The 23,959-nt window shown below is 44.1% G+C and overlaps 1 protein-coding gene across 3 annotated transcripts in view; it reads right to left on the reverse strand.

Moving 5' to 3' along the window:
- The window catches only part of TTC7B (tetratricopeptide repeat domain 7B), a 91,404-nt gene extending 76,020 nt beyond the window's left edge, over positions 1–15,384 (reverse strand). For all 3 annotated transcript variants that reach the window (XM_035101893.3, XM_060272302.2, XM_035101891.3), the window contains exons 1-3: positions 15,068–15,384; positions 4,150–4,304; positions 1,525–1,693 (exon numbers count right to left, since the gene is read on the reverse strand). In XM_035101893.3, the coding sequence (XP_034957784.3) occupies positions 1,525–1,693; positions 4,150–4,304; positions 15,068–15,188 (445 nt within the window). In that variant the 5' untranslated portion in view covers positions 15,189–15,384. The remainder of the gene's footprint in view (positions 1–1,524; positions 1,694–4,149; positions 4,305–15,067) is intronic.
- Positions 15,385–23,959: the final 8,575 nt, after the last annotated feature.

Genomic DNA, 23,959 nt, shown 5'->3' on the forward strand with positions numbered 1-23,959 from the left:
GAAGTAATTCCAAATGCATCAAGGCATGAAAAATTCTATACCCCAATGCACAGAATCTGCTGTGTTCTCAAAACAATGACCCAGCTTTCTGTTATGCACGCACACTGCAGAACACATCTTGACGCTGGGGAAACACTGCCACCTATAGAAACTACGCCAGTATTGCACAGGGGGAAACCTATCCTTGCCCGTTTTTAACTTCTAGGTGCTGTTCATAATGATAAAGTACATCAGCATGAAAATAGAAGGAAGATACTTTTGTAGACGGGAACATCAAGACATATTCCAAAAACGAGTTATCTGCAATCAACATCCCTGACAGGATGGCTGCAGGAAGCCTTGAAAATGTACAATTCTCAACTCTGATTCAATGTTTTTGCTGGGAATCTGGGGTATATTCCAAAATCACAGGTGAAGGTTTGATTAGACAACCTACTCCTGCAAACATTCCACCCTTGTCTATTCCTAGACTATAAATAATGGCCCCAAGCACAGAAAGAAAAGCCATACACATCATACCATGCCTTACCATAAATACCAATAATTTACAATGATGCGATTGTCATTAGAGCTGTTTATTTCCGTAACCTGCTTGCAGAAGGTACCTACAACTGGTTTTCTGGGATTCTACATCCCACCCCCATTTAATGGGATGCCTCATCCTTGGAAGAGACTTTTCAATGGGGCAGGAAAGTCAACTCCCACCAGGCCCCTTCAGTGCACTTTTTCCTGGATCCAACCCATATTAATCAATGTCTTTAAAGAACAACAGAATAATAATAATATTTCATTATTTATACCCCACCCATCTGGCTGGGTTACCCCAGCCACTCTGGGCAGCTTCCAACGCATATAAAAGCATAATAAAACATCAAACATTAAAAACTTTCTGATACAGGGCTGCCTGAATTGGAGTTCCTTTGCTGAAACATTGTGAAAGAAAAGCATGTATCTAATTCAATGAGTTTTCAGTTTGTAGTTTTAGTTAATTTAAACTAAATTAAGCATAATGTTCCTCAAAAGTATTCCTGGGTCTGTTCCATCAATAAACTGACCGATAATATGATCAAAATAACTGCTTGTAAATGACATCTACTTGCATGATTAGTGTAAAGTCGGAGCCACAGATTCACGCTAGATTGCGCCTCCTCTTCTGTGAGATGGAAAAACCAAAAGTTGCAATGTACTAGTTTGGGAGAAGAGAAGGTGTGATCTGGTGCATATCTATGGCTCCAAGATGATGATCACACAAGTCACAGCTTGCTTGCTTGTTGGAACCAACCGTGGTGCCTTTTGAATTAACAGGTTAACACTGAAAGTGGGACATACTTTGACCAAGCTGTGTATGCATAAATCTGAATTACTAGTCTTCTTATCTTTGCTTCATGCAAAGAATCATGCTTCTTCCTATGCAGCCAAAATGTTAACAGAAACAAGCACCATCAAATTTGGTCACATCTGCAATGTATTTTATTTGAAGGTGATGCGGGAGAAAAATCACGGAAGAACCGAAAGTCGTCTTACCTTTGGTAGAATATGCTTCGGCTATCATCCTCAGCCGATAAGGAGGTACAGCTACTAGCTGCAAGCCATCGAGACCCACTCTCGCATATATGTTAAGAGCTTCTTTGTAATCACCTTCCATATAGTTTGATTTGGCCATAACCAAGTTGGCTTCTTGTAAGAACTCTGACTGGAGGAAAGAAATTGCATATATTTACTCCAAGAAAAGACAGCATTATCTGCATTCTTTCCTTGTCCAAACACTCAATCTAGCATTGTGTATAGTTTTATATTCTAAAGATGAGGAATCGTTGCAACTGAAAACACAGGAAATAACTACACTCATGAAATTTATTTTTAACACACTCGCAAAAACATCCTGGATAATATTTCACCTTGCAGCAAAAATGCAGCTGTGAAAATTGCATAACCGAAATAAAAATACCAAAGAGAAAGAAAAATGTACTAATAAGCTTTTTCCCTAAATGTATTATTTCAAAATACAGTAGCACTTTTATGCCCTGTTCCAGTGTATGGAGATAGGATTGCACATGCAGATTGCCTTGAAAATCAAATCCTGCACATGCAAGAATCCAAGCTGCAAGTGTAACAGACCACTGCTGGGGATACACTGATTTGATGTGCGGCATCAAACTTTTATTTGGAAAGGAAGGAGGCGGAGAAACTGAGTACAGCTCACAGTTTCTGCCACATGCAACAGTCTGTGAATTGCACTGTTAATGTACAAAGTGTTTTAAAATCATTGCCCATCTGCACAGCAGCCCTTCTAGACTGGACATGAGCTATTGCTTTTTATTTTCATGCTGTTCCTCCAACACGTCTAGAGCAGATTTGGTGGGTTGGCAGCTACAGGAAGGACGAGGAACCACCAAACATCAGGTCCCTCCATGTTCCATTGACAGAACCCTCCACTGGAGGACAGAGACTTCCACCAGCAGAGCGACAACAATGGATACAACCCACCATTTTCCCTATGTGAAACTAAAGCCAAGATCTAAATAAGTTCATGGAATTTAATAATAACGCCTAGTTGAACCCAATGCCCAGTTCTCCTAATAAAACTGGTCCCTCCATAGGTTTAATTGAGTAGCATGAATGCTAAATTAAGGATTCTACATTTCCATCCAAAATGTTGCTGTTTAACAAAGCTACCGCCAGGTGATTTGGGAACAAAATAACTTCGCCCATCATTATTCCTATATAGGAGAAGAGAATTGCACCACTGCTTAGGCCCAATGATGCCAGCCATTAAGAATCAACCCAGCCCTTTATCTGCATAGCCCCATCCTGGGTTTTATTCCTTTGTCCATTAGGGTGCCGCTGGGGGGGGGGGGGATGCTGGGAATTTGCTGCTAGATTGCTGGATGAAACTGTAAGGATGAAACTGTAATAAAATTTAACAAATGACCATTAAAGGTAAGGGGACCCCTGACCGTTAAGTCCAGTCGCGGACAACTTGGGTTGCAGCGCTCATCTCGCTCTATAGGCCGAGGGAGCCGCTGTTTGTCCGCAGACAGCTTCCGGGTCATGCAGCCAGCATGACTAAGCTGCTTCTGGCAAACCAGAGCAGTGCACGGAAACGCCGATTACCTTCCCGCTGGAATGGTACCTGTTTAACTACTTGCACACTGACGTGCTTTCAACCTGCTAGGTGGGCAGGAGCAGGGACAGAGCAACAGGAGCTCACCCCGTTGCGGGGATTCGAACCGCCAACCTTGTGATCGGCAAGCCCTAGGCTCTGTGGTTTAGACCACTGCGCCACCTGCGTCCATTATTGACCATTATTGGACATCAAATACCTACTGTAAACAATTCTAAAGCAAAATGAAGCCTGATGGGCAGAGCCATCATCATGATTGCTCCCCTCCGTCCTCAGACAGCCCAAAAAGGAGCTCCTGGCAATGAACTGAGCCAGCCAACAGGTGGAGCTCAATTCTTGTAGCAAATATCAACCATACACAGGTGAGAGCACACAACTGCACCTATCAGATGGCATAGGCAGTGGCAGCAAGAAAGCCTACTTTGCTGCATCATCAGCAGAGCCTTCTTGAGTGTTGAATGGGCTACTGAAGTCCAGGCAGAAACAGCTAGTCACCCAATAGCCTTCGGTGATTGATTTGTAAAGCACTTTGAGGTGTCAGGTTCATATGCATTTGGAACTCAATGCCACAATTGCTGCTAGCCCAGCGGAAGTTACTAAATCACCTTTTTGTCATATTTTGTGGAATTGGTTTGTTACAGTGACTCAAGGATGTGGATGGTATGCTTGCAGGGGTCAGGCAAGCCATGCACTCTCTTGATGCTTGCACAACATGGCTGGTAAGATTCAGTAGAAAGGGATAGGCCGTGTGGGTCCAGGAAGTGCTTAATTAATGCCTCATTGTTATGCAGCAGGTTAACCAAAGGTTTGTGGTTTAAGACATTTTAAGGATCGTGTACACTATTCGGAGCCCCCAGCTTGGAAGAAGGACAGTATGGTAATAAGAATATAGGAAAGGTGTCCACCTCGCAAAATCCAAACACAGCAATGGAAAAATATTTCACAAACCCGATTCCAAAAGCTTGATGCAGACTTTATATGCTTACTCAAAAATTCCCAGATACTGTTTTAGAAGTGGCAAGTACCTTTAGGTTTCCTCGGTCAAGCGCTGCAGTGAGGTGCTTCCTGACTTCAATTAACTTTGGCCGGGGACCGCAGGGGGTTGCGCCCTGCTTAAGAGGGTTCTCCTTCAGAAAAAGTTCCAACTTGGATTCGCCAAGGAGGAGCTCTGCCATGTCATCTATGGAGAGAGACGAAATCATTAAGCAGATCAATGGTCTTGCACATGCTGCTAACACCAGACGCCGATCATAAGAGGACACAGAAAGCCTACAGCCATGTTTGTGAAACACACAGCGGCAGAAATGATTTTCAAGAGAGTAAAGAAAAAAATGTTTTCATTCCCATAGCTTCTCTTGCAGCACAAAACACTTCTTTAAAAGAGTTCTTGACTCATAGTCCAAAAGGAATGTTGCATGTTACGTATGCGGAGTGGTAGCCCAATAGCTCTTACAGAACAGGAAAAGATTATTAATTAATTGGTTAATTAAATGTGGGTACTGCCCTATACCCGCAGGTCTCAGAGTGGTTCACAGGATAAAATCATGATATAAAAACATAGAATACATAATCATAATGAAAACAACAACAACCCAATAACCCCTACATACACACATTTTAAAGGGCATTGAATGTCAGTCAACAGGGACACAGCAAGAAGGAAAATGCCACTCTCCCTTCTCTGCTCGTGTCTCTCCCCTAGGAGTGGCTTTTCCTGTTCCTTAAAAAGGATGTCAAGATAACAGTAGTTCTATATTTAATGCACCGTTTGTACTGAAGAAACCTTGTAAAATGTGTTTTAATGGGTGAGGAGGGTCGTGCACTTACTTCAGCTTTCTTCTTCCCTCCTAACTTCATATATCTTCTACACTCTTTTACCCACCCATCAACTGCCAAGTTACAACCGTGTACTTTTGCAGCAGAGGACCACACAGCACTGTGACCAACAGCTTGCACAGCTCATATTGATTTAACGTATTTAGGCTCCTTTAAAAAAATTCCACAGACAAGCACTGATACCAGAATTTGCTTGCCCTCCTCCTCATGCTATTCCCCACAGTATTGCATCTATTAGATTATGAGCCTTTGGGCAGGTATTGTCTTATCCTTTAAAATCTCTGCACTGCATTTAAGTAAATTTTGGATGCTTTATACAGTGACACATAATTGCTGTACAACAACTTTCAGAATTAGGCATGCATAACAGAATTAGTTATGTATGCAAAATAGAATAGGGCATGTATAACTATATGTATGTCAAATCTGCTTGCTATACCAGTAGCGTTGTTCTAAGTATATTTGTTCTAGAGGTTTTAAGATTTTAGAAAGAAATTCAGAAATGAATTTTATTCGAGTCATCTTCAACCAGCGTACAAACAATCTTGGTTAACTGTCTGTAACCACACACAGGTGACAGACACTTTGAGAACTTCAACTGTCTACTTCATGAACTTTCACTTAATGGAAAGTGTAATACCAGAAAGATTTATGCCCATGTCTACTTGCCAGGAATCTGGGAAAGTCTGGGAGAGGACATTCAGTAAACTCCTATCTGATTTGTGGGTAAACAAAACCGTAAATCCATCTTGTTAACAGTGTGCATCATAGCCCTAAGACAGTCTGCTATGCAATAATTACCAAAGTAACGGGAACTGCTGTTCATATATTACTGAAGGAATGAGTGTTCTACAGCTTTTGTAAACATACTGTAGTTGACATCTCACTCTGGCCCATAAGCCATAGTTATAATTTCTAATAACTGCTTTGCCCAAGCAGAAATTATTAGCATGAAGAACACGATGTTCAGCTCTAAGAATGAGTTGGGGAGCTACTGGCATAAGTTTGGAAATCAATCATTCCGATAGTTAGGGCCCCAAGAGCCACAGCTAAGTGTAAATTTAATCTAACAGCTGCTTCTCCTTTGCAAAGGGCCTTCAGGAGGGAGAGGATTTGCAGTGGTTGGAGGCAGGAGGCTTGATCCTGCTAGCCCATTTGTCAATCGAATTCATTTCTCCACAAATGCACTGACCTATATTTACTCTAAGGACGCGGGTGGCGCTGTGGGTTAAACCACAGAGCCTAGGGCTTGCCGATCAGAAGGTCAGCGGTTCGAATCCCTGCGACAGGGTGAGCTCCCGTTGCTCAGTCCCAGCTCCTGCCAACCTAGCAGTTCGAAAGCATGTCAAAGTGCAAGTAGACAAAAAGATACCGCTACAGCGGGAAGGTAAACGGTGTTTCCGTGTGCTGCTCTGGTTCGCCAGAAGTGGCTTTGTCATGCTGGCTGCATGACCTGGAAGCTGTACGCTGGCTCCCTCAGCCAATAACGCGAGATGAGAGCCGCAACCCCAGAGTCGGTCACGACTGGACCTAATGGTCAAGGGTCCCTTTTTATATTTACTCTACAAACAGGTGCCTTATCCAAAGGAGAAAAGCAAAGTTTCAGACTAAAGGATTGATTGCCCCACTAGTAGTGGGCCACAACAAAAGTCAGGCTATCATTACATGCAGTTACAGTTGTAAATGTTTACTTTGGACCCTAGACAGTTTGAAAACCAATTTCCACTTTGAGACAAAAAGGAACTGATTTGCCTTACTAACTCTTAGCATTTCTAGGTTGTTGTTCATTAAGTCTACATTCCGGGCTGTGCACAGCCAATAGCTTTATAGAGATTTAGAGGAAGATTGTAGAGCCATCATTCTATACATATTTCTGTGGCCTCTGGTCAATCCTGTTTTTCACTCCAACACCCTAGTGTGAAGCTGAGCTAAGCCCCCTGACGACCAAGCAGGGCTGTTGCAAGAAATATGATTGTGGCCTACTGAATAGTACTTTTAGTGACCAATTTGCTCCCCCACAATATATATATATATATAAATCCCTGTATCATTTTGTATATTTAAGGCCAAGCTGAACTACACTCGTACCTCGGAAGTCGAACGAAATCCAATCCAGAAGTCCGTTCGACTTAAAAAATTTCAGAAACCAAGGTGTGGCTTCCAATTGGCTGCAGGAAGCTCCTGCAGCCAATCGGAAGCCACGGAACCCATGTCGGATGTTCAGGTTCCAAAGAACGTTCGCAAACCACAACACTCACTTCCGGGTTTGCGGCGTTCGGGAGCCAAAACGTTTGACTTGCAAGGCTTTCGAGTACAACTGCTTTTGCATCCACCATGAAAATTTCCCCTCCTTCCAGCACTTATTTACATAAGCGAAGGTGCAAACATTATCACAATGTGCTTTCCTCCTCAAGCCCCCTTCAAAGAGAGGGTAAGGCTTCTAGCTTTGACTCTGTGATGTCATTTGAATGAATCCGACTGGCTAGCAGCATGCTGTCATTGCACTTGCAATGTAATCCTCAATTGGCTGGGATAATTTAAGTAGAAATCAGAGCTCAAGGAACAGTAAAGAGATGAAACACTGGGACTATGAACAGGGTGGAAATAAAGTAGCTACAGGAGGTTTTCAGTACAGTGGTACCTCTGGTTGCGGACAGGATCTGTTCCGGAGGTCCAGTCAGATCCCGAGGTTTCCACAACCTGAGGACCGCTTCTGCGCATGTGCAGACCGCTTGTCTACTACTTTTGCACATGCGCGTGTGGCGAAACTCGGTAAAATACTTCCGGGTTTGGCATGTGTGCATCCCGAAGTTTACATAACCAGAGGGTTACGTAAATGGAGTTACAACTTATTATTCATACTATATCAGTGATTCCCAAATGGTGGTCTGTGGACCCCAGGGAATTTGAAAAATGGAATCGGCAGTACTTGGCTATTTGGGAACCACAGCACTAGATGATAAACTGTAAGCACCTAAAAGTAACCAGTAGAGAGAGACAATTATTAACCTGGAACAGCCAATGAAACTTGCTTCATGTGATCATGGTATAAAGGCCGTTCTTAGACACCACCTTACCATATACTGGAAGCTCAAAACACCAAAAAGAATCTTCAAAGCAGTGATTGCCAAAGAGTGAAGTCAAGAATTAATGAGTCAGGGAAACCAGCAGCTGGTTGTTATAGGGCAGGGGTGCCCAACTCCCAAGAGACTGCAATCTACTCACAGAGTTAAAAACTGGCAGTGATCTACCCCCTTTTGGGGGCTTCAGGTCAAAGTTGTTGAGTTTTTTCAGGGAGGAGGAAAGCCCCATTTTTGGGGGGTGCAGGGCAAAAATGTTGAGCTTGTTTTAGCCAGTGATCTATCAGTGATCTACCACAGACATCCAGTGATCTACCTGTTGGACGTGCCCGTTATAGGGCATGCAGTTAAAGACTGACAAAATGTCTATCGAGGTTTCATACTTTACTCAACTTTTTAAAAAAAAGTTCTTAACCCACTGCTGATTTTGAATAGCTTGGAAGTGGCCAATTTCCTTGTATACTGAATTAGATAACCAGAAAAATCCGCAATCAAATATTTATAGAACAGCATAAGGAGTCGATTGTTTAGTTGCACAAGAAAGCCAGCAAGTACAGAAGGCTACCAATACTGATTGCATCACTTGCAAAGGTTAACAAATTGCCACGTCTCAAGCTTTAGCATTGCTCAAAAAATGCATGTGGCATTAACAGGAGCAAATGTGTCTATACCAGCAGCGGCATTTTCTCCCTACATACTACATGACTACTGTATATGGAAACCACATTGCTGCCCCCTCCCTTCCTGGTCAAGCAAGGTTTCCTGACACTGCATACTCCGAAGAGCAGCAAAAACACTTAAAGATATCCACTCTGTGAAGACAACAGCAATGAGGAAAACAAGTCCTGTAACAGTATTAAGTAGAGAAAAACAATATATGTTCAACACCATAGAATGGCTATACTAGAGAAATTGCCGTTCACTCTGAGAACTATGGCTGCAAACTGAAGTAGACAATTTGCACCAGTGCTCCAGTGCATAGGTGTTATTGAATAACTGCCTGCAATTCTGATTACTTGAATATAATTGAACCAGAAAGAGGCAGGGTCAAGAAAACAGAACAAATTCATGTTTTTATCGTGCACAAAAAACACAACCACTTTAGGGTAGTCTACTTATGAGATTAGTTGCTAAGAGATCTGCATAACTGCTTCATAATGCTACTTAGCAAAAAGAAACAGGAATATCACAGAAGGTTATGACAACAGCTAAGCAGCAAAGGAAGGACATTCTTACCAATTTTGGTTCCTGGTAAATAAGAACTACACAACATTAAGGTGAATGCTGCTGCTCATATCCCTAACATACTGAAAAAGACCTCGTCTTGATTTGTATACCCATAGTGTTCCCTGCCGCTGCTGAAATTAGGATTGAAATAAGCATTTTATTGTAGCCAATAGAACAGTTTGTGGTGTGTATGGTGCCTAACATACTTTCTAGGGAGTATGAGTTTATTAAATTTCTATGCCACCCCTATTGGGGGAGAATGGTTTGTCTGTCTGCCCACCTGTTTGTTCTCTGCACGTTTGGATGCCTCTTGAAGATAATGTTGCCAAACGTGGCATGAGGGTTCCGAAGTGGGGCTGATGCACTTCATCAATGCTTGGACGCTGGGCTCCAAGAACGGAAACCCCATCCCCCGCACAAAATGGTTGCTGCCTGTATGTCAAAAGGTTAAGCATTGGATATGGCATGTCCTCAAAGTTTCTCCTTTCCATTTTCAACTAACCACAGCTTCACATGAAAAACTGTTGTTAGTTTCATAGCCAATATCAGCAGTTTATTTCTTCTATCTCAGCCAATCCAAGTTTCTCTGACAGCTTCTCAGTCATAAGAGTTCAGCACCTTCCAGATTTAAACTTCACCCTATGGTCCAAAACTCTTTGATATAAATAAATATATTATAATTCTTAGCTTAAAACCTACAAGCAAATTCTGCTCGTATGGTATGTATTCTCAAATAAATATATTTAGGACTTTATGTCAATCACATTGCTTTTTAATCCGTGATAGCCACTGGCAGCAACAACATACCCCACTCTTTAATCGTGGTACACTCTCATCACCATATCCCGGTACCATGCTTTCCCTTACTCCAAAACATAAATAGAGAAGCTTACTTAAAAGAATGCCTGGAGGGATATCGTGACTAAACCGGCAGCAGTACTGGAATACCACAGAGCGCTTTGCTACAAGAGAAGTGTGGTATCTCAAATACCCTCTAAAAGCCTTTAAAGCCATTGGTATGAGAATCGCTGTTAATGGAAAAGCTCTCAATACCCCTCTGCAGATAGTACTGCTAATAACCACAAGCCTGGAATGCTTCACTAAACCAAAGCACATTGGAACTCAAAATATCAAATGCTAACAATCAATGAAGATAGGTTTAATGACATATTCGTATCCTCTCATCTTGTCAGCATACTTTGAGCTTTTGGCTTTTTAAACAGTGATCAGACTTGTTTACAAGAAATAAAAGAGCTAGTTGGGGAGGGAGTAACGTAGATATGAAGATGTAAAAAAATATGATCAAAATGCTATGGAAACCTCATTCAAAACTTCTTCCTTTTTGGGCAGAAAACTGCCTCCTTCTACACAGAGATTCCTAAATTCTATCCTATAATCCAGCAAAATATCACCACTCAGAGCACAACTATAACCTGCAATTTGAAATCTTCAGTAGTAACTACTGTACTTCTTGGTTGGTGGCAAGTGTGTAGGACCTCATGTCATGCACATGTGAAAAGACCAACATAGCTTTAGTAAAGCTTGTTAGGTTGCTTCCAAATGACCAGTTTATTGGACATTAATCCAGATTTATTTGCACATATTTGCAGGAAGGTTAGATAACAATGACTATTTAGTTGTTCATTCATTCATTCCAATTTGTTTGTTAAGATTATATTACTAGTTATCCCATTCATTCCAGTGTCATCACCCCAATCACTTTCCTTATCACAAAAGGTCTGATTTGGGGGGAGTGATGCAATTTGAATTAGCCAGTACATGATTGAAGGCCAACCAAAAATAGTGACAATCTGGAATTTTAAAATATCATGTTAACAGAGGTTTGTGGTTCAACTGAAGTGATAGCTGCAAGTGTTGCTTTCCACACCAATATTGTTTTTATAGCTTGCAGCTGCCCACTACAAATTATTCATTTCAGTAGAACTTATTTCCAAGTACTGTATGTACATATAACATTAGAGCCTGTCTGATCCAAACATGCAGGAGTACTCAAATGCAAGTTCCACTTTACTGAATGCATTTTACTTCCAAGTAAATTGTATAAGCTTGCAAACCAAGTCTGCTAAACAAAACACGTGGACTGGGAAGTACATCCCACTGGAAAAAGTGGGACTTACATGCTTATTCTTTAAAAGTTGCGCCTTCTTATTTTATTTATTATTTATTTAGACTTTTATATAGCTTCTCTTTCAAGAATCCCAGGGCTCCCTGTAATGCATTTTGAAAGACACTGTACTAAAGACTGAAAGTACTACACCACAAATGTTCACAGTAGCTAATGACCGCCTTGCAATTTATAACAGCAAATGCTACATTAATATAGTGGAATTTTTTTAATTTAAAAAATGTTATTTTCAGGACTTACAATTGCATATAACACCACACTCTTAACCATAGGGCTGACAAACTGTGCAACTGACCAGTCTAATATTGTCAAATATTCCAAAAATGCCACTGTGTAGCTTACTTGTAAAAATGCCATTATGGTGAAATTAATCGTTATGGCAGCAATCATGGGCAAGCCTGGAACTTCTCAGATTAGCTCTCTGATATAACTACAGGTACATAGTCGCCTTTGACTGGACTTAACCATCCAGGGGTCCTTTATCTTGTACCTTTTTACACACACCCTTATGTGCATCCCACTTGTGCACAACTGCATTTATGCAGGTCGCTGCAAAATGAATGAATGAATGAATGAATGAATGAATAGGCATATCCTTACTTGGGGCTACTGCCCTGAAGTTGCTCAGGAGAGGGTTGGTGGCCTTTGATCAACCAGCAGTGTGGGGCAGGAGGCGCCTTCTCCCCTTCTCCGCTGCGTATCCACACCCCCATCCTGGCACCAGTTTTGCTGGGTGCCCTTCTCGGCGTTCTCCCTTCATGGCCAGCCAACGCCACATGCAGTGGCTCCCCGTAGGGGAGCTCTACACTAAGCGATTTCACTTATGCATGTGGGGGCCTGGAACGTAAACCCCAGGATAAGTAGGAGGACACCTGTATAGGTAAATCCAAACAGGAACACAGCTATAGGTGGCAATGGCATAGTGCATAGTGCACAAAGGATGAGGATGGAACCAGGGGGCCCGTAAGCTGAAGTATCCACTCAGCCATGAAGCACATCAGACAGTGTTAGACCAGTAACCTACCCAGCCTTAGTCTAAACAACAGGGTTGTTGTCAGGATAAAAGGGCTCCATAAGGCTGCTTGGAGGAGGGGTGGAATAAACATGAATCAATCATTACTGTTTTACAACAGCTTTTCTCTCTCTCTCTCTCTCTCTCTCTCTCTTGTAAGAAGCTTAAGCATGAAACCTGTTGATAGTTACCATCTTTGTTGATCCCATACAAAGGTTTTAAAAAATGCATGATCAATATTGGACCAAAACTTTTCAGATTTATCAAATTCCCAATTCCAGTACTCTGCTCACAGAAAGAAGGACCATTTTACGCCATAGCTCAATGCATCAGAATCCCTGCAAGGGGTGTTCAGTATTGTATTCTGTTTCCACTGGGACACGGGTGGCGCTGTGGTCTTAATCACTGAGTCTCTTGGGCTTGCCGATTGGAAGGTCGGCGCATGACAGTGGTGAGCTTCTGTTGCTTTGTCCCAGCTTCTGGCAACCTAGCAGTTCGAAAGCACACCAGTGCAAGTAGATAAAAAGGTACCGCTGCAGCGGGAAAGTAAACGGCATTTCTGTGCACTCTAGCACTCATCACAGTCCTCTGTAGGCCATAAGCGGTTTAGTCATGCTGGCCACATGACCCGGAAAACTGTCTGTGGACAAACGCCGGCTCCCTCAGCTGAAACGAGATGAGCGCTGCACCCCACAGTTGCCTTTGACTGGACTTAACCATCCAGGGGTCCTTTACCGTAACCTTATGTTTCTAATTTTTATTAGTTAAAACACATGAAAGAGAAACAGGTTTAGCATTGTTTCCTCATGTTAAGTGAACTCATAACTTTCTTTTTATAGGCCCTGGCAGTACAACATGATAGGAGTTTTTGTTTGTTGTTTTTAGGTATTGCTTTGCCCCTACAACTCTTCCATGCATGTATTCCTATTCTAGGGCCCATAAATGCCTGTGTCTATATAATTTTATTGTTCCTCAGTATGAACATTGTCAGATTGTCAATATTAGTTATACTATATCAAAATTGGTGGTACTATGAGATCAACTTCTCAAATAGGGAAACCATTTAGAGGGCCAGTCAAAATGAGCAGATCCAGCCACAATTTCTCAGTGTGGGGAGTACCTAAATTATGGAAATTGAAGCTAAGGCATGAGCAAACCTTGGTTTCTTTGGAGCCGAACAAATAATGAGCCCGGGTTAACACATGACGCGAAAACAAACCATGGTTTAGCTCCTGGTAGTGCAGCAGTACCAAAACCAGGGGAGGAGTGAAGTGGCTGTAATTTCCTCCCAGCACACTTGCTCATTGATGCTATTGTTACTGTACTTGCTAAGCAAGCCATAGATCAGGCATCCCCAAACTTCGGCCCTCCAGATGTTTTGGACTACAATTCCCATCTTCCCTGACCACTGGTCCTGCTAGCTAGGGATCATGGGAGTTGTAGACTAAAACATCTGGAGGGCCGCAGTTTGGGGATGCCGGCCATAGATTCTCAGGCCTCCCTGGAAATCCTTTTTGCTAATGCCAAATTATGGAGGCACTAATCAGGGCCGTCTTAAGCGCCCCTGGCGCCGTGGTGCGACGGATCCCCCCGGCGGCCCCCCGCCCCGTTTCCCAGCGTGGTGGGCGGGCGCAGTGCGGCTGCCACAGGTACTGCTGCGCGGCGGGCGGGCAGGCACAGCGCAGTTGCCGTGGGCGCAGCTGCGCGACGGGCCGGCCAGCAGGCGGGCGCAGCTCGCGGCGCCCCCCTGGCGGGCCGGCGCCGTGGTGCCCTGCGCCACCCAGCCTGGCCGTAGGGCCGGCCCTGGCACTAATTCTGGTTAAGTGGCAGGAAACTCTACCTGGTGTTCAGATGAGATGCAAGCTTAAAAAGCCTTAGCCAGAAGTCCTTAGACCTCTATTAGATAAAATCACACGGGTGCACGCTATTTCATTTATATGCAACTCCTCGCATGTATGAAACAAACAAAACGGTAGCATTAGAGGATCTGACCAAAAAACAAACAAACAAACAAACCAGAACCATCAGTTCACACCCTAACGCTGCTCTTCGAGGCTTAAATTTGAGGCTGGCCTAACACCACACGTTAACCGCAGGAAATTCCCTGCCAGTTTTCAACCCAAGATACTTCAGACTTTATGCCAGAGGACGATATTAAAGGAGAGAGAGATACCGTAGAGCATGCACAGACTAACGACATCACTCTGCAGCCTCAACATGCAAAAACACAAGGCACCTCAAGTGGCAGAGTACCACCCACAGCCTCGGGGAAGGGGTGATAGAAGTGGCACCCCCCCCCCAACTCAATTGAGCACCCAGAGCTTCATCTGTGAGGAAGGGCAGGACGTCGTCGTCGTCCCCTCCGACCTGGGAGCCTCTGCCCTCAGGGTCAGATCTGCGGGGGGCTGCTGGCGTTCATGTGGCCCGGCGGCGGAGGGCCGCATTCTGCACATGCCCAGAGGCGCCCCTCTTGTTGTTGTGCAACCGATAAGGCGGGCTACCCGCTGCCACGCGAGGGCACCCATCCCCTGACGCACCGCGGCTGCCTACTTGGAGGGAAGCTCTGTCGGGGGGGGGGGGGGTCCGGCCCCGCGGCTTCCCTTCCCCCTTCCCCACCTCACCCCCCCCCCGCAGGGCCGCACCGTTCGCGATGAGCTTGGCCGAGAGCTGCTTGACGAGCTCGGGGATCCTCTCCCACTGGCACTCGGAGCGGCACCTCTCGATCTCGGTCTCCAGCCGCGAACCCCCTTTCTTGGTAGCCATGGCGGCAGGGGGAGGCTGGGCGGCCCCCGAGCGCCGCAGGGGCCGGCCAGGGGTGGGGGCAGGGGGTAGCGGCGGCGGCGGCGGCAGCAGTAGCAGCAGCGGGCGCCTTTTCGGCGGCGGAACGAGCCCGGCTACGGCCCCGGAACGGGAACCGGAGGGGGAGCCGAGCGCCGCTCGCTGCAGCGCCACCTGCCGGGCGCTCGGAAGAACGAGGCGGGGGCGGCGCGGGCGGAGGAGGAGGAGCGGCTCCTTGGGCGGGAAAAATGGGACGGGCGGGAGAAGAGCTCAGTCGCCAGAGTTGCTGGCTGTGCTCGGCTCCTTCCTATTTCAGGGCTGAGGGAGGCAATTAATATTGACAATTTGACGGTGTTCAGAAGCAATAAAATTATATAGACAGAGACATTTATAAGCCCTAGAATAGGAATACATGCACTGAAGAGTTGAAGGGGGAAAGTAATATCTAAAAACAAACAAACAACAACTAATAATAATAACAACCGGTTGCCTCGGTTCAATACATATCCTCCAGCATTTCTCAGATGAATGAATGAATGGTTTATTATTACTCCTAAACAGCCAACATAGAATATCTCAGATGAAGATAGGAACATTTTATTCTATTTATTTTTATTATTTTTATTAGTGCTTTTTTCCTTTAAAAATGATTAGGGGTACTCTCATTTTCCTACTCATTTTGAAATACTGCCCCTCAATCAGGCCAAACTTAGATACACAAAATGTTTAGGGGTATGCATACCCGTGTCCCTTAAGAAAAAGCACTGATTATTATGTTTAGGGAAGCTTTTAATGTTTAATAGATTACTGTATTTTGTTGGAAGCCGCCCAGAGTGGCTGGGGAAACCCAGCCAGATGGGCGGGGTACAAATAAATTATTATTATTACCCTACCCATCTGACTGGGTTGCCCCAGCCACTCTGAGTGCCTTCCAACATATGTACCGTGTTTCTCATATTATAAGACATGTCTTATATTTATTTTTTCCTCAAAAAAACACAATATGGCTTATTTTCAAGGGATGTCTTATTTTTTTCCTTCTCCTCCTGCCGCGGCCGGCATTGCTGCTGCACCTATCACTATGTCTTATTTTCGGGGTATGTCTTATATTCCTTGAATGCTTAAAAATCCTGCTATGGCTTATTTTATGGGTATGTCTTAAAATATGAGAAACAGGGTAAAAACATAATTAAACATTAAACAACTTCCCCATGCAGGGGTGTCTTCTAAAGGTCATATAGCTGCTTATCTCCTTGGCTCTGGGGGTTGCCTAACTCCATACCCTCCCAACATTTCTCCGATGAAAATAGGGACGTCCTAGGGAAAAGCGAGACATTCTGGGATTGAATCAGAAACCGGGACGGCTTCTGTAAATCCGGGACTGTCCCTGGAAAATAGGGGCACCTGGAGGGTTTGTAATAATCACCAGTCTTCCCTTCCTTACTCACCTTACTCTCATTTTTCCCCCAGAGGGGTAGCTGGGGGGAGTTGAGCCTGCTGGTTGCAGCATCAGAACAAGAGGTACTCTTTACCAGCTTAAAAGGCAGAAGGTGCAAGCCTCAAAGCACCCATCAGAACTGTCCTCGCCCGCCTGGTGCCCTCCAGATGCATGTGGCCACAACCCTCGCCAGCCCCTCGTTGGCTGTTGCTGATGCGAGTCGCGCTTTGAAACATCTGAAAGGTGGCTTGCTGGTGAAGGTTGCAGTGCGGTGGCCACTGACCTGAGGTCACTGGGACTTACTTAGAAATCATAGAATTATAGAGTTGGAAGGGACCCCAAGGGTCTTCTAATCCAACCCCCTCCAATGCAGAAATCTCAGCTAAAGCATCCACGACAAATGGTCATCCAACTTCTGCTTAAAAACCTCAAAAGGAGGAGAGTCCACAATCTCCTGAGGGTGACTGTTCCACTGTTGAACACTGTTCTTCCTGGTCTCTTTTCTTGCAACTTGAATCCATTGATTTGGGTCCTACTCTCCGGAGCAGGGGAAAAGAAGCTTGCTCTATCCATAGCTGTCAAGTTCCTCCTTTTTTAAAGGGAAATTCCCATATACTGAATAGGCTTCCTCATGAGAAAAGGGAAAACCTGACAGCTATGGCTCTATCTTCCATGTGAACGCCCTTGAGGTATTGGAAGATGGCTATCATATTTTCTCTCACTTTCCACTTTACCCAGCTCCCTCAACTGTTCCTCATAAGGCTTGGTTTCCAGACCCTTGGTTGCCCTCCTTGGTACACGTTTTAACTTGTCAACATCCTTCTTAAATTGTGGTGCCCAGAATTGGACACAGTACTCCATATAGGGGAGATACACATGCTACCTGCAGTGGTGTTGCATTAAGGAGAATTATAGCCATTACAAACCCAATTTTGAATTGGAGTGGTATTACACGTCCAATAAAAACAAAAACGTGAATGACAAACACCCTGAACTGGTGCTAGCCACGAAGCCCTTGTCCCCATGCAATGGAAGGGGACGGTTATTGTGTCAGGTCATAGTCATGCTGTGGCAGAAACACGAGTCCATAAGGTAAAAAATTATACTTCTGGCATAAAACTAATTTTGTTTGCTTGTTTATATATAAATACAATATCCAGGCAATGCCTTCATGGTCGTAAAAAATAGTAACAAAACATCCAAAATCTGCTGCCTGAGGCCTGCATGAGAGTGCCTGGCCACCAAGCTAGATGACTTTAAGACAACAAATGCATGGAGAGAGCTATCGGAGGCTACTAACCATCATGTCTATGCTCTGCCTCCACAGCTGGAGGCAGCAATGCTTCTGAATACGAGTTGCTGGAAACCACAGGAGTGAGGAGTGCTCTGGTGCTTGAATCCTGTTTTTGGGTTTCCCACAGCCATCTGGTTGGCCACCAAAGGATATTGGACTAGATAGGCTTATTGGCCTGATTTAGGAGGTTCTGCTTATTTTCAATTTGTTTTTAACCACAAGGGCGTGTTTCCAAGCCCTAGGCAATGAGCATGCAGGGCAGGAGGTTACCCTGTCCCTTTAATGGTTATGTATATAAGGAATTTCAACAGGTGCAGGGTGTTTTTTATATAAACAAAGCCCCTTTGTATTCCACATTGAGCTTTTGCCAGAAGGAAGTGGTTGAGAAATATATACCTAATAAGTTCTTAGTAAGTCTAGCACAGGCATAGGCAAACTCAGCCCTCCAGATGTTTTGGGACTACAAGTCCCATCATCCCTAGCTAACAGGACCAGTGGTCAGAGATGATGGGAATTGTAGTCTCAAAACATCTGGAGGGCCTAGTTTGCCTATGCCTGGCCTAGCAGAAGTCTCGTTCAAAAGCAACTATCAGTAATAGGTTGGAGGGTTCTACCCATTCTCCAAAGAAAGGAAGCATTTAAGAGAGGCATCACTTTTTTGCAACACTACCCTACTCCACTTCCAGTTCACCCTGGAATTGGGATCCAAAAAGCTGCAAAATCATGTGTGTACACATATCTCTCGAAGACAAATAGGCTGCCCTGCACATGCACGATTGCCTTGATGTTGTGTTCTTTCTGCTGTCTTCTGAGTTTGTTTTTCAGTTTTACAGCAGTTTGTTCCTCGTCCCTGCAAAAGGAAAACGAAAGAGCCACTCTGATAAACGGATTACTGCAATGATCCCTCTGCTTGTCTTGTGGTACAGCTGTGTACAGACATCCAGAGTGGAAGAAGAAGAGTATGGATTTGATATCCCGCTTTATCACTACCCGAAGGAGTCTCAAAGCGGCTAACAATCTCCTTTCCCCTCCTCCCCCACAACAGACACCCTGTGAGGTGGGTGGGGCTGAGAGACTTCAGAGAAGTGTGACTAGCCCAAGGTCACCCAGCAGCTGCATGTGGAGGAGCGGAGACGCGAACCCGGTTCCCCAGATTACGAGTCTGCTGCTCTTAACCACTACACCACACTGACTCTTTGACTGACACTAAAAAGACAAGCAAAGCATCAGCCAGATGAGCTGGGTTGTTATGACAACAACAAAGTGATGGTGCTTTCTAGGAGCCAGCAGGCATTTCCCAACCCACCTCATCTGACTATATGCCACTGTTATCCTAGGAAAGAGAACACTAAGCCGAGGGAGGTTGTGTGTTTGTGTGTGTTTTGGATGGACTAGCTGGCATAGCTGCCAAGTTATCCCTTATTTTAAGGGATTTTCCCTTATGCTGAATAGGCTTCCTCGCGAGAAAAGGGAAAACTTGGCAGCTATGCTAGCTGGGGGTGGGGGGAGGCAAAGCCTCTCTAGTTTGCTGGATCCAAAGCTATGTGTTTGTGGGCCTTCCCTGGAAACCTATTCAGGAGAAAAGATCTGTTGGAATGCTGCGAGTCCTCTCATCCTATGCTCAGTATATGTGTGTAAATAAAAGCATTTATCTTAAAGAAACCACAGTCTTCATTTACCTGCCATCCTAGGAAACCAAACACTAGGTTAGAGCTGGAACCACTGGAGACTGGTTACTAAACTTACACAGATGATGAAATAGGCTTAAGCCCATTAAAAGGGTAGTTTATGGACTTAAGAAATTGGTGATCCTCTACACATAGTGAGACAACAATCCTTCCAACTCATGGGAGGGAGTGTACATCTGTATAAACATTTCCACAATTCTTTCTAGGGCCGACCCACCCAAGAGTCAAGGTGAGGCGATTGCCTCGGGTGGCAGGATACACAGTGGCAGCAGATCCCAATGTATCCCCTCCCCTCCCTGTTCCTGATTAGATATTCACTCACCCCTTCTTCCCTGGGGAAAGGTGGCACCATTTTGCAGTTCACCTCAGGTGCCAAAAGGTCTTGGGCTGGCCCTGACCTTTCCCTATTTACGGTATATATTCTTCAGGTCACATAAGACATTGTGCATGTACAAGGGTATGTGTGCATGGCTCAAACACTCTGTGTATGTAGAGGATCATCCCTGTTATGCCTGTGAACTTGCCCCCAAAGTATCTTGCTGAATATTTACAGAGGTATGTACAGCCCCAAGATAACCTGTAAAAATTGGATATTACCTGGGCTACGACTGAAGATAATATTTTTTAGCCAGTACATTAAACAGAGCAAGCACTCTGAAACTTTTACTGTACAGTCGTACCTCGGGTTACGACCACCTCGGTTTGCGAACAGTTCGGGTTACGAACTGCGCAAACCCGGAAGTGATCTCGCCGCGCGCGCGTGCGCAGAAGCGGCGCGCGCGCAATCGCGCGATCTGCGCATGCGCAAAGCGCGAAAATCGCGCGATCTGCGCATGCGCAAAATGGCAGCACCCATCGCGTTCGGTTTACGAACTATTCGGGTTACGAACTGCGATCCAGAACGGAACGCGTTCGTAACCCGACGTATTACTGTAGTTCTCTTCGCAGAAGATGTACAGCAAGCTGCTATCTAAGGCAAACATTTGTAACTGGCTGCTTACCAAGGTGGAGTTATAGCCTTTCTGAGCACTAGGTCAGTTCAAAACAAAAAGCATTTCAGATTGTTAGTGGGAAAGAAATTCAATCTTTAAAGAAGAGGTAATACATATAATGGAAGGGGGGGAAAGGACACAAAAAAATATGCTTCAGGTCCAAAAGCTTCTCCCAAAAGAAAGATTTTGAGACTTTAGAAAACAGAATACAACACAGTACATCAATAAGAAACGAGAAGTACCATTATGCTGCTGTATAAGGAGCAGTATTCTGATTCAACAAAACTGTAATAAAAATACTTAAACAAGAGATTGAGCTTGGGGGGGAGGGGGAAATGCAGATGAGAAGTAGCCTTTACTTGGTTAAGACTGGATTTAAAAAACAAAAATCACCCATAAGTGATTTAAAGGAATTTTTAAACAAAATTACTAATTGCATGGTGTAGAGCAGTATTCTTCAGACTTTTTACCTCTAAATTTGGAGACCCATTTCTTAATCCTTTTCCATATGTGTACATGGTGGTAGTGCTCCTGTTGCTACCCACCTTGGATCAGCCTGTGACTCACTAGTGCATAGGTAAGCAAACTAAAGCCCAGGGGCCAGATCTGGCCCAATCACCTTCTAAATCTGGTCTGCGAACAGTCCGGGAATCAGCGTGTTTTTACACGAGGAGAATGTGTCCTTTTATTTAAAATGCATCTCTGGGTTATTTGTGGGGCCTGCCTGGTGTTTTTACATGAGTAGAATGTGTGCTTTTATTTAAAATGCATCTCTGGGTTATTTGTGGGGTATAGGAATTCGTTCATTTCCCCTCCCCCCCAATATAGTCCAGCCCCCCACAAGGTCTGAGGGAAGTGGACTGACCCCCTGCTGAAAAAGTTTCTTGACCCCTGCACTAGTGGTTCCCAACCCACCAGCTGAAAGCCAGTGGTACGGAGCTTGTTTTCTTCAGCTGCAGTCATAAATAAGAAGCAAAAAAGTCTCCTAGCACCTAAAGACCAACAGACGTTATTGTACCCCTAATGAAATAGATCCTCAAATACCTTTGAATGCCAGCCCCTTTGCCAATACATAACACACATCAAAAATTGCAGCACAGGAAAAAGAAGCTATGGCAGGTAGTGGAAGAGTTAAAAACGCCTTTCCTGCATGACATCACCCTTCTTCAACCAAGACACAAATTTCTAGACTCAAGTCTTCACCCCCTATCAATATATCGCCCAGGACCAGTATGAGGGGCAGACCACAATGTTGGTTTCACTCAGTGGTATATCACTGATGAAACAACTTTTGCTCCTGAGTCCCTCTGCTAGCAGAGCAACTTCATCCAGAGGAACTCAGAAACGCAGCACCAGCAATATACCATATACCGTTGAGTGAAACAGACATGGTGGTCTGCCCTCATATGGCGCAGAGGGAGAAACAAGCTGCATAGTCGAGACTTGTTCCTCCCTCCACATCTTTAAACTGCTCGGCTGAGGACCACCCGGTTGCCACTCCTTTCAGCCAAGCTGAAGGGAGTGCCCAGTCTGGCTTGCCCAAGCTGGCAGAAGGGTGGGGGCTCCACAAAACTGCCCCCACCATCTGAGTGACCCCGGTGCCCCAGGAGCATTGGATCACCCAGCTGGGGCGGGGGGAGGCTTCTTCTACGCCCCAGCTGCACGAAGCCCAATGCTGCGGCGTTGCGGCGATGCTGCTCAGATGGGACGTGGAAGAAGCCTCCGCCCACCCCATCGGAGCAATCTGATGCTGCAGATCGGGTGAGGGGAGGCTTCTTCTATGGCACAGCTGAGCAAAACCTGATGCTGCAGAGGTGTTGGGGCTAGCCCAGCTGGGGTTGGGGGAGCCCTCCTGCTCCCCAAATGAGCAGCAGCCTGGGCCAGCTGCATTGGCCCTAGCCTGCAAGGCACTGGGGTGAAAGGGCCGTAGCTCCGGCAGTGAGAACTGCGGCAGTTTCACCCTGCCTCTAGCCAGCTGGGCCAATGTAGTTTGTTTCAACATTGCAGTATCTCACCAGACCGTGACGTCTGGCTGGTGGTGATACATCACGATGTTGAAAATCTAACATCGCCCAGCCCTACCACAACCAACATCTGGTTCTTAGTTTTAGAAGTGCAAAGAACACTAGTATTTCAGCAAAGTGTATACAACAAAGAATACATTGTTGATAAATTAACAATTAAACTGATGACACATGTAGTACTTTGTACACAGACAAGTTTATTTTTTGAGGGTAGAACAAATATATTTGAACATATGCACAGTTATGAAATTGTAAGCCCTTACTGCTTTTAAAATTTAAATCCACACATAAAACATTTCAGCAAACTTCAATACTTTTTTTGACAAATGCAAGTTTAAACTTTGTTGCTTTTTGAAGTTGATACAACTTATTCAAGACTTGCCAAATAAAGGGAGACCAAATTAAAGACATGTAAAAAGCATGCATCTTTGCTAACATTTACACAAATACTTGTCAATACTGACAATTAAAAGTAAATAATATAAAATCCCTTAATTTGTGTACAGTATTTAGAAACTGGTGAATGGCAGTATCGACTGTAACAGTAATAAAGCATCCAAGAAAGATTAACACAGCTTAATGTGTAATATACAGTATATGTAACCCTGGGGATTGGGATGCTGGAGGAGGAAAAACACATAATTTTTTCTTTCATCAAAATAATTCTAAAGGAGCCTATGTTCCACTGTACACAATAAGTTAGCAAGTTCTAGCCCAGCTAGAATGAAACAATCCCAACATTTTAAAACTACTGTTAATTGTTTGCATATAAACCATATAAATATTACACTTTGGGAAGATGTCTGAATAAAAGCCTTTATTGTATATATTATATTTGCATGGAAAAAAGAAAAAACCTATTATATATCTAATAAGAACCTGTAAATTAATAATTAAAATTAAAATTCTATCATGGTACAAAGTTTGCATATAAAAAAAAGATATTCTATGGATAGATATGTTTCTATCATAGTTCCCAAAATGTTATATATTATTAACAACTCCACAAATAGAAAGAGATAACGTACGAAGGAAACACACATTTAAAATATCAGTAGAGTGTTAAAGTTTACAAAACAAGCAAGTTCTTTGTGAAAACCACAAAGATCTTGCTTATTTGACCTACAGTTAAATGTTTAAAAATAGTTATCTCCTTAAGCAAAGCAAAAGCTTGTGCTTCACAATGCAATCCTCTCTCAACAGCTTCCATCTTACACAGTACTTTAGATGCACCTTGTTCTATTTTCTTCCCTTTTCCTGATGTGTTTTCCAATATATAGTCACATCCATCCGTTGTACCCACAGTAGCCTCAACATAGT

The sequence above is a fragment of the Zootoca vivipara genome, chromosome 1 (assembly GCF_965207765.1).
Source record: "Zootoca vivipara chromosome 1, rZooViv2.hap1.1, whole genome shotgun sequence".
In the NCBI taxonomy this organism is placed as follows: domain Eukaryota; kingdom Metazoa; phylum Chordata; class Lepidosauria; order Squamata; family Lacertidae; genus Zootoca; species Zootoca vivipara.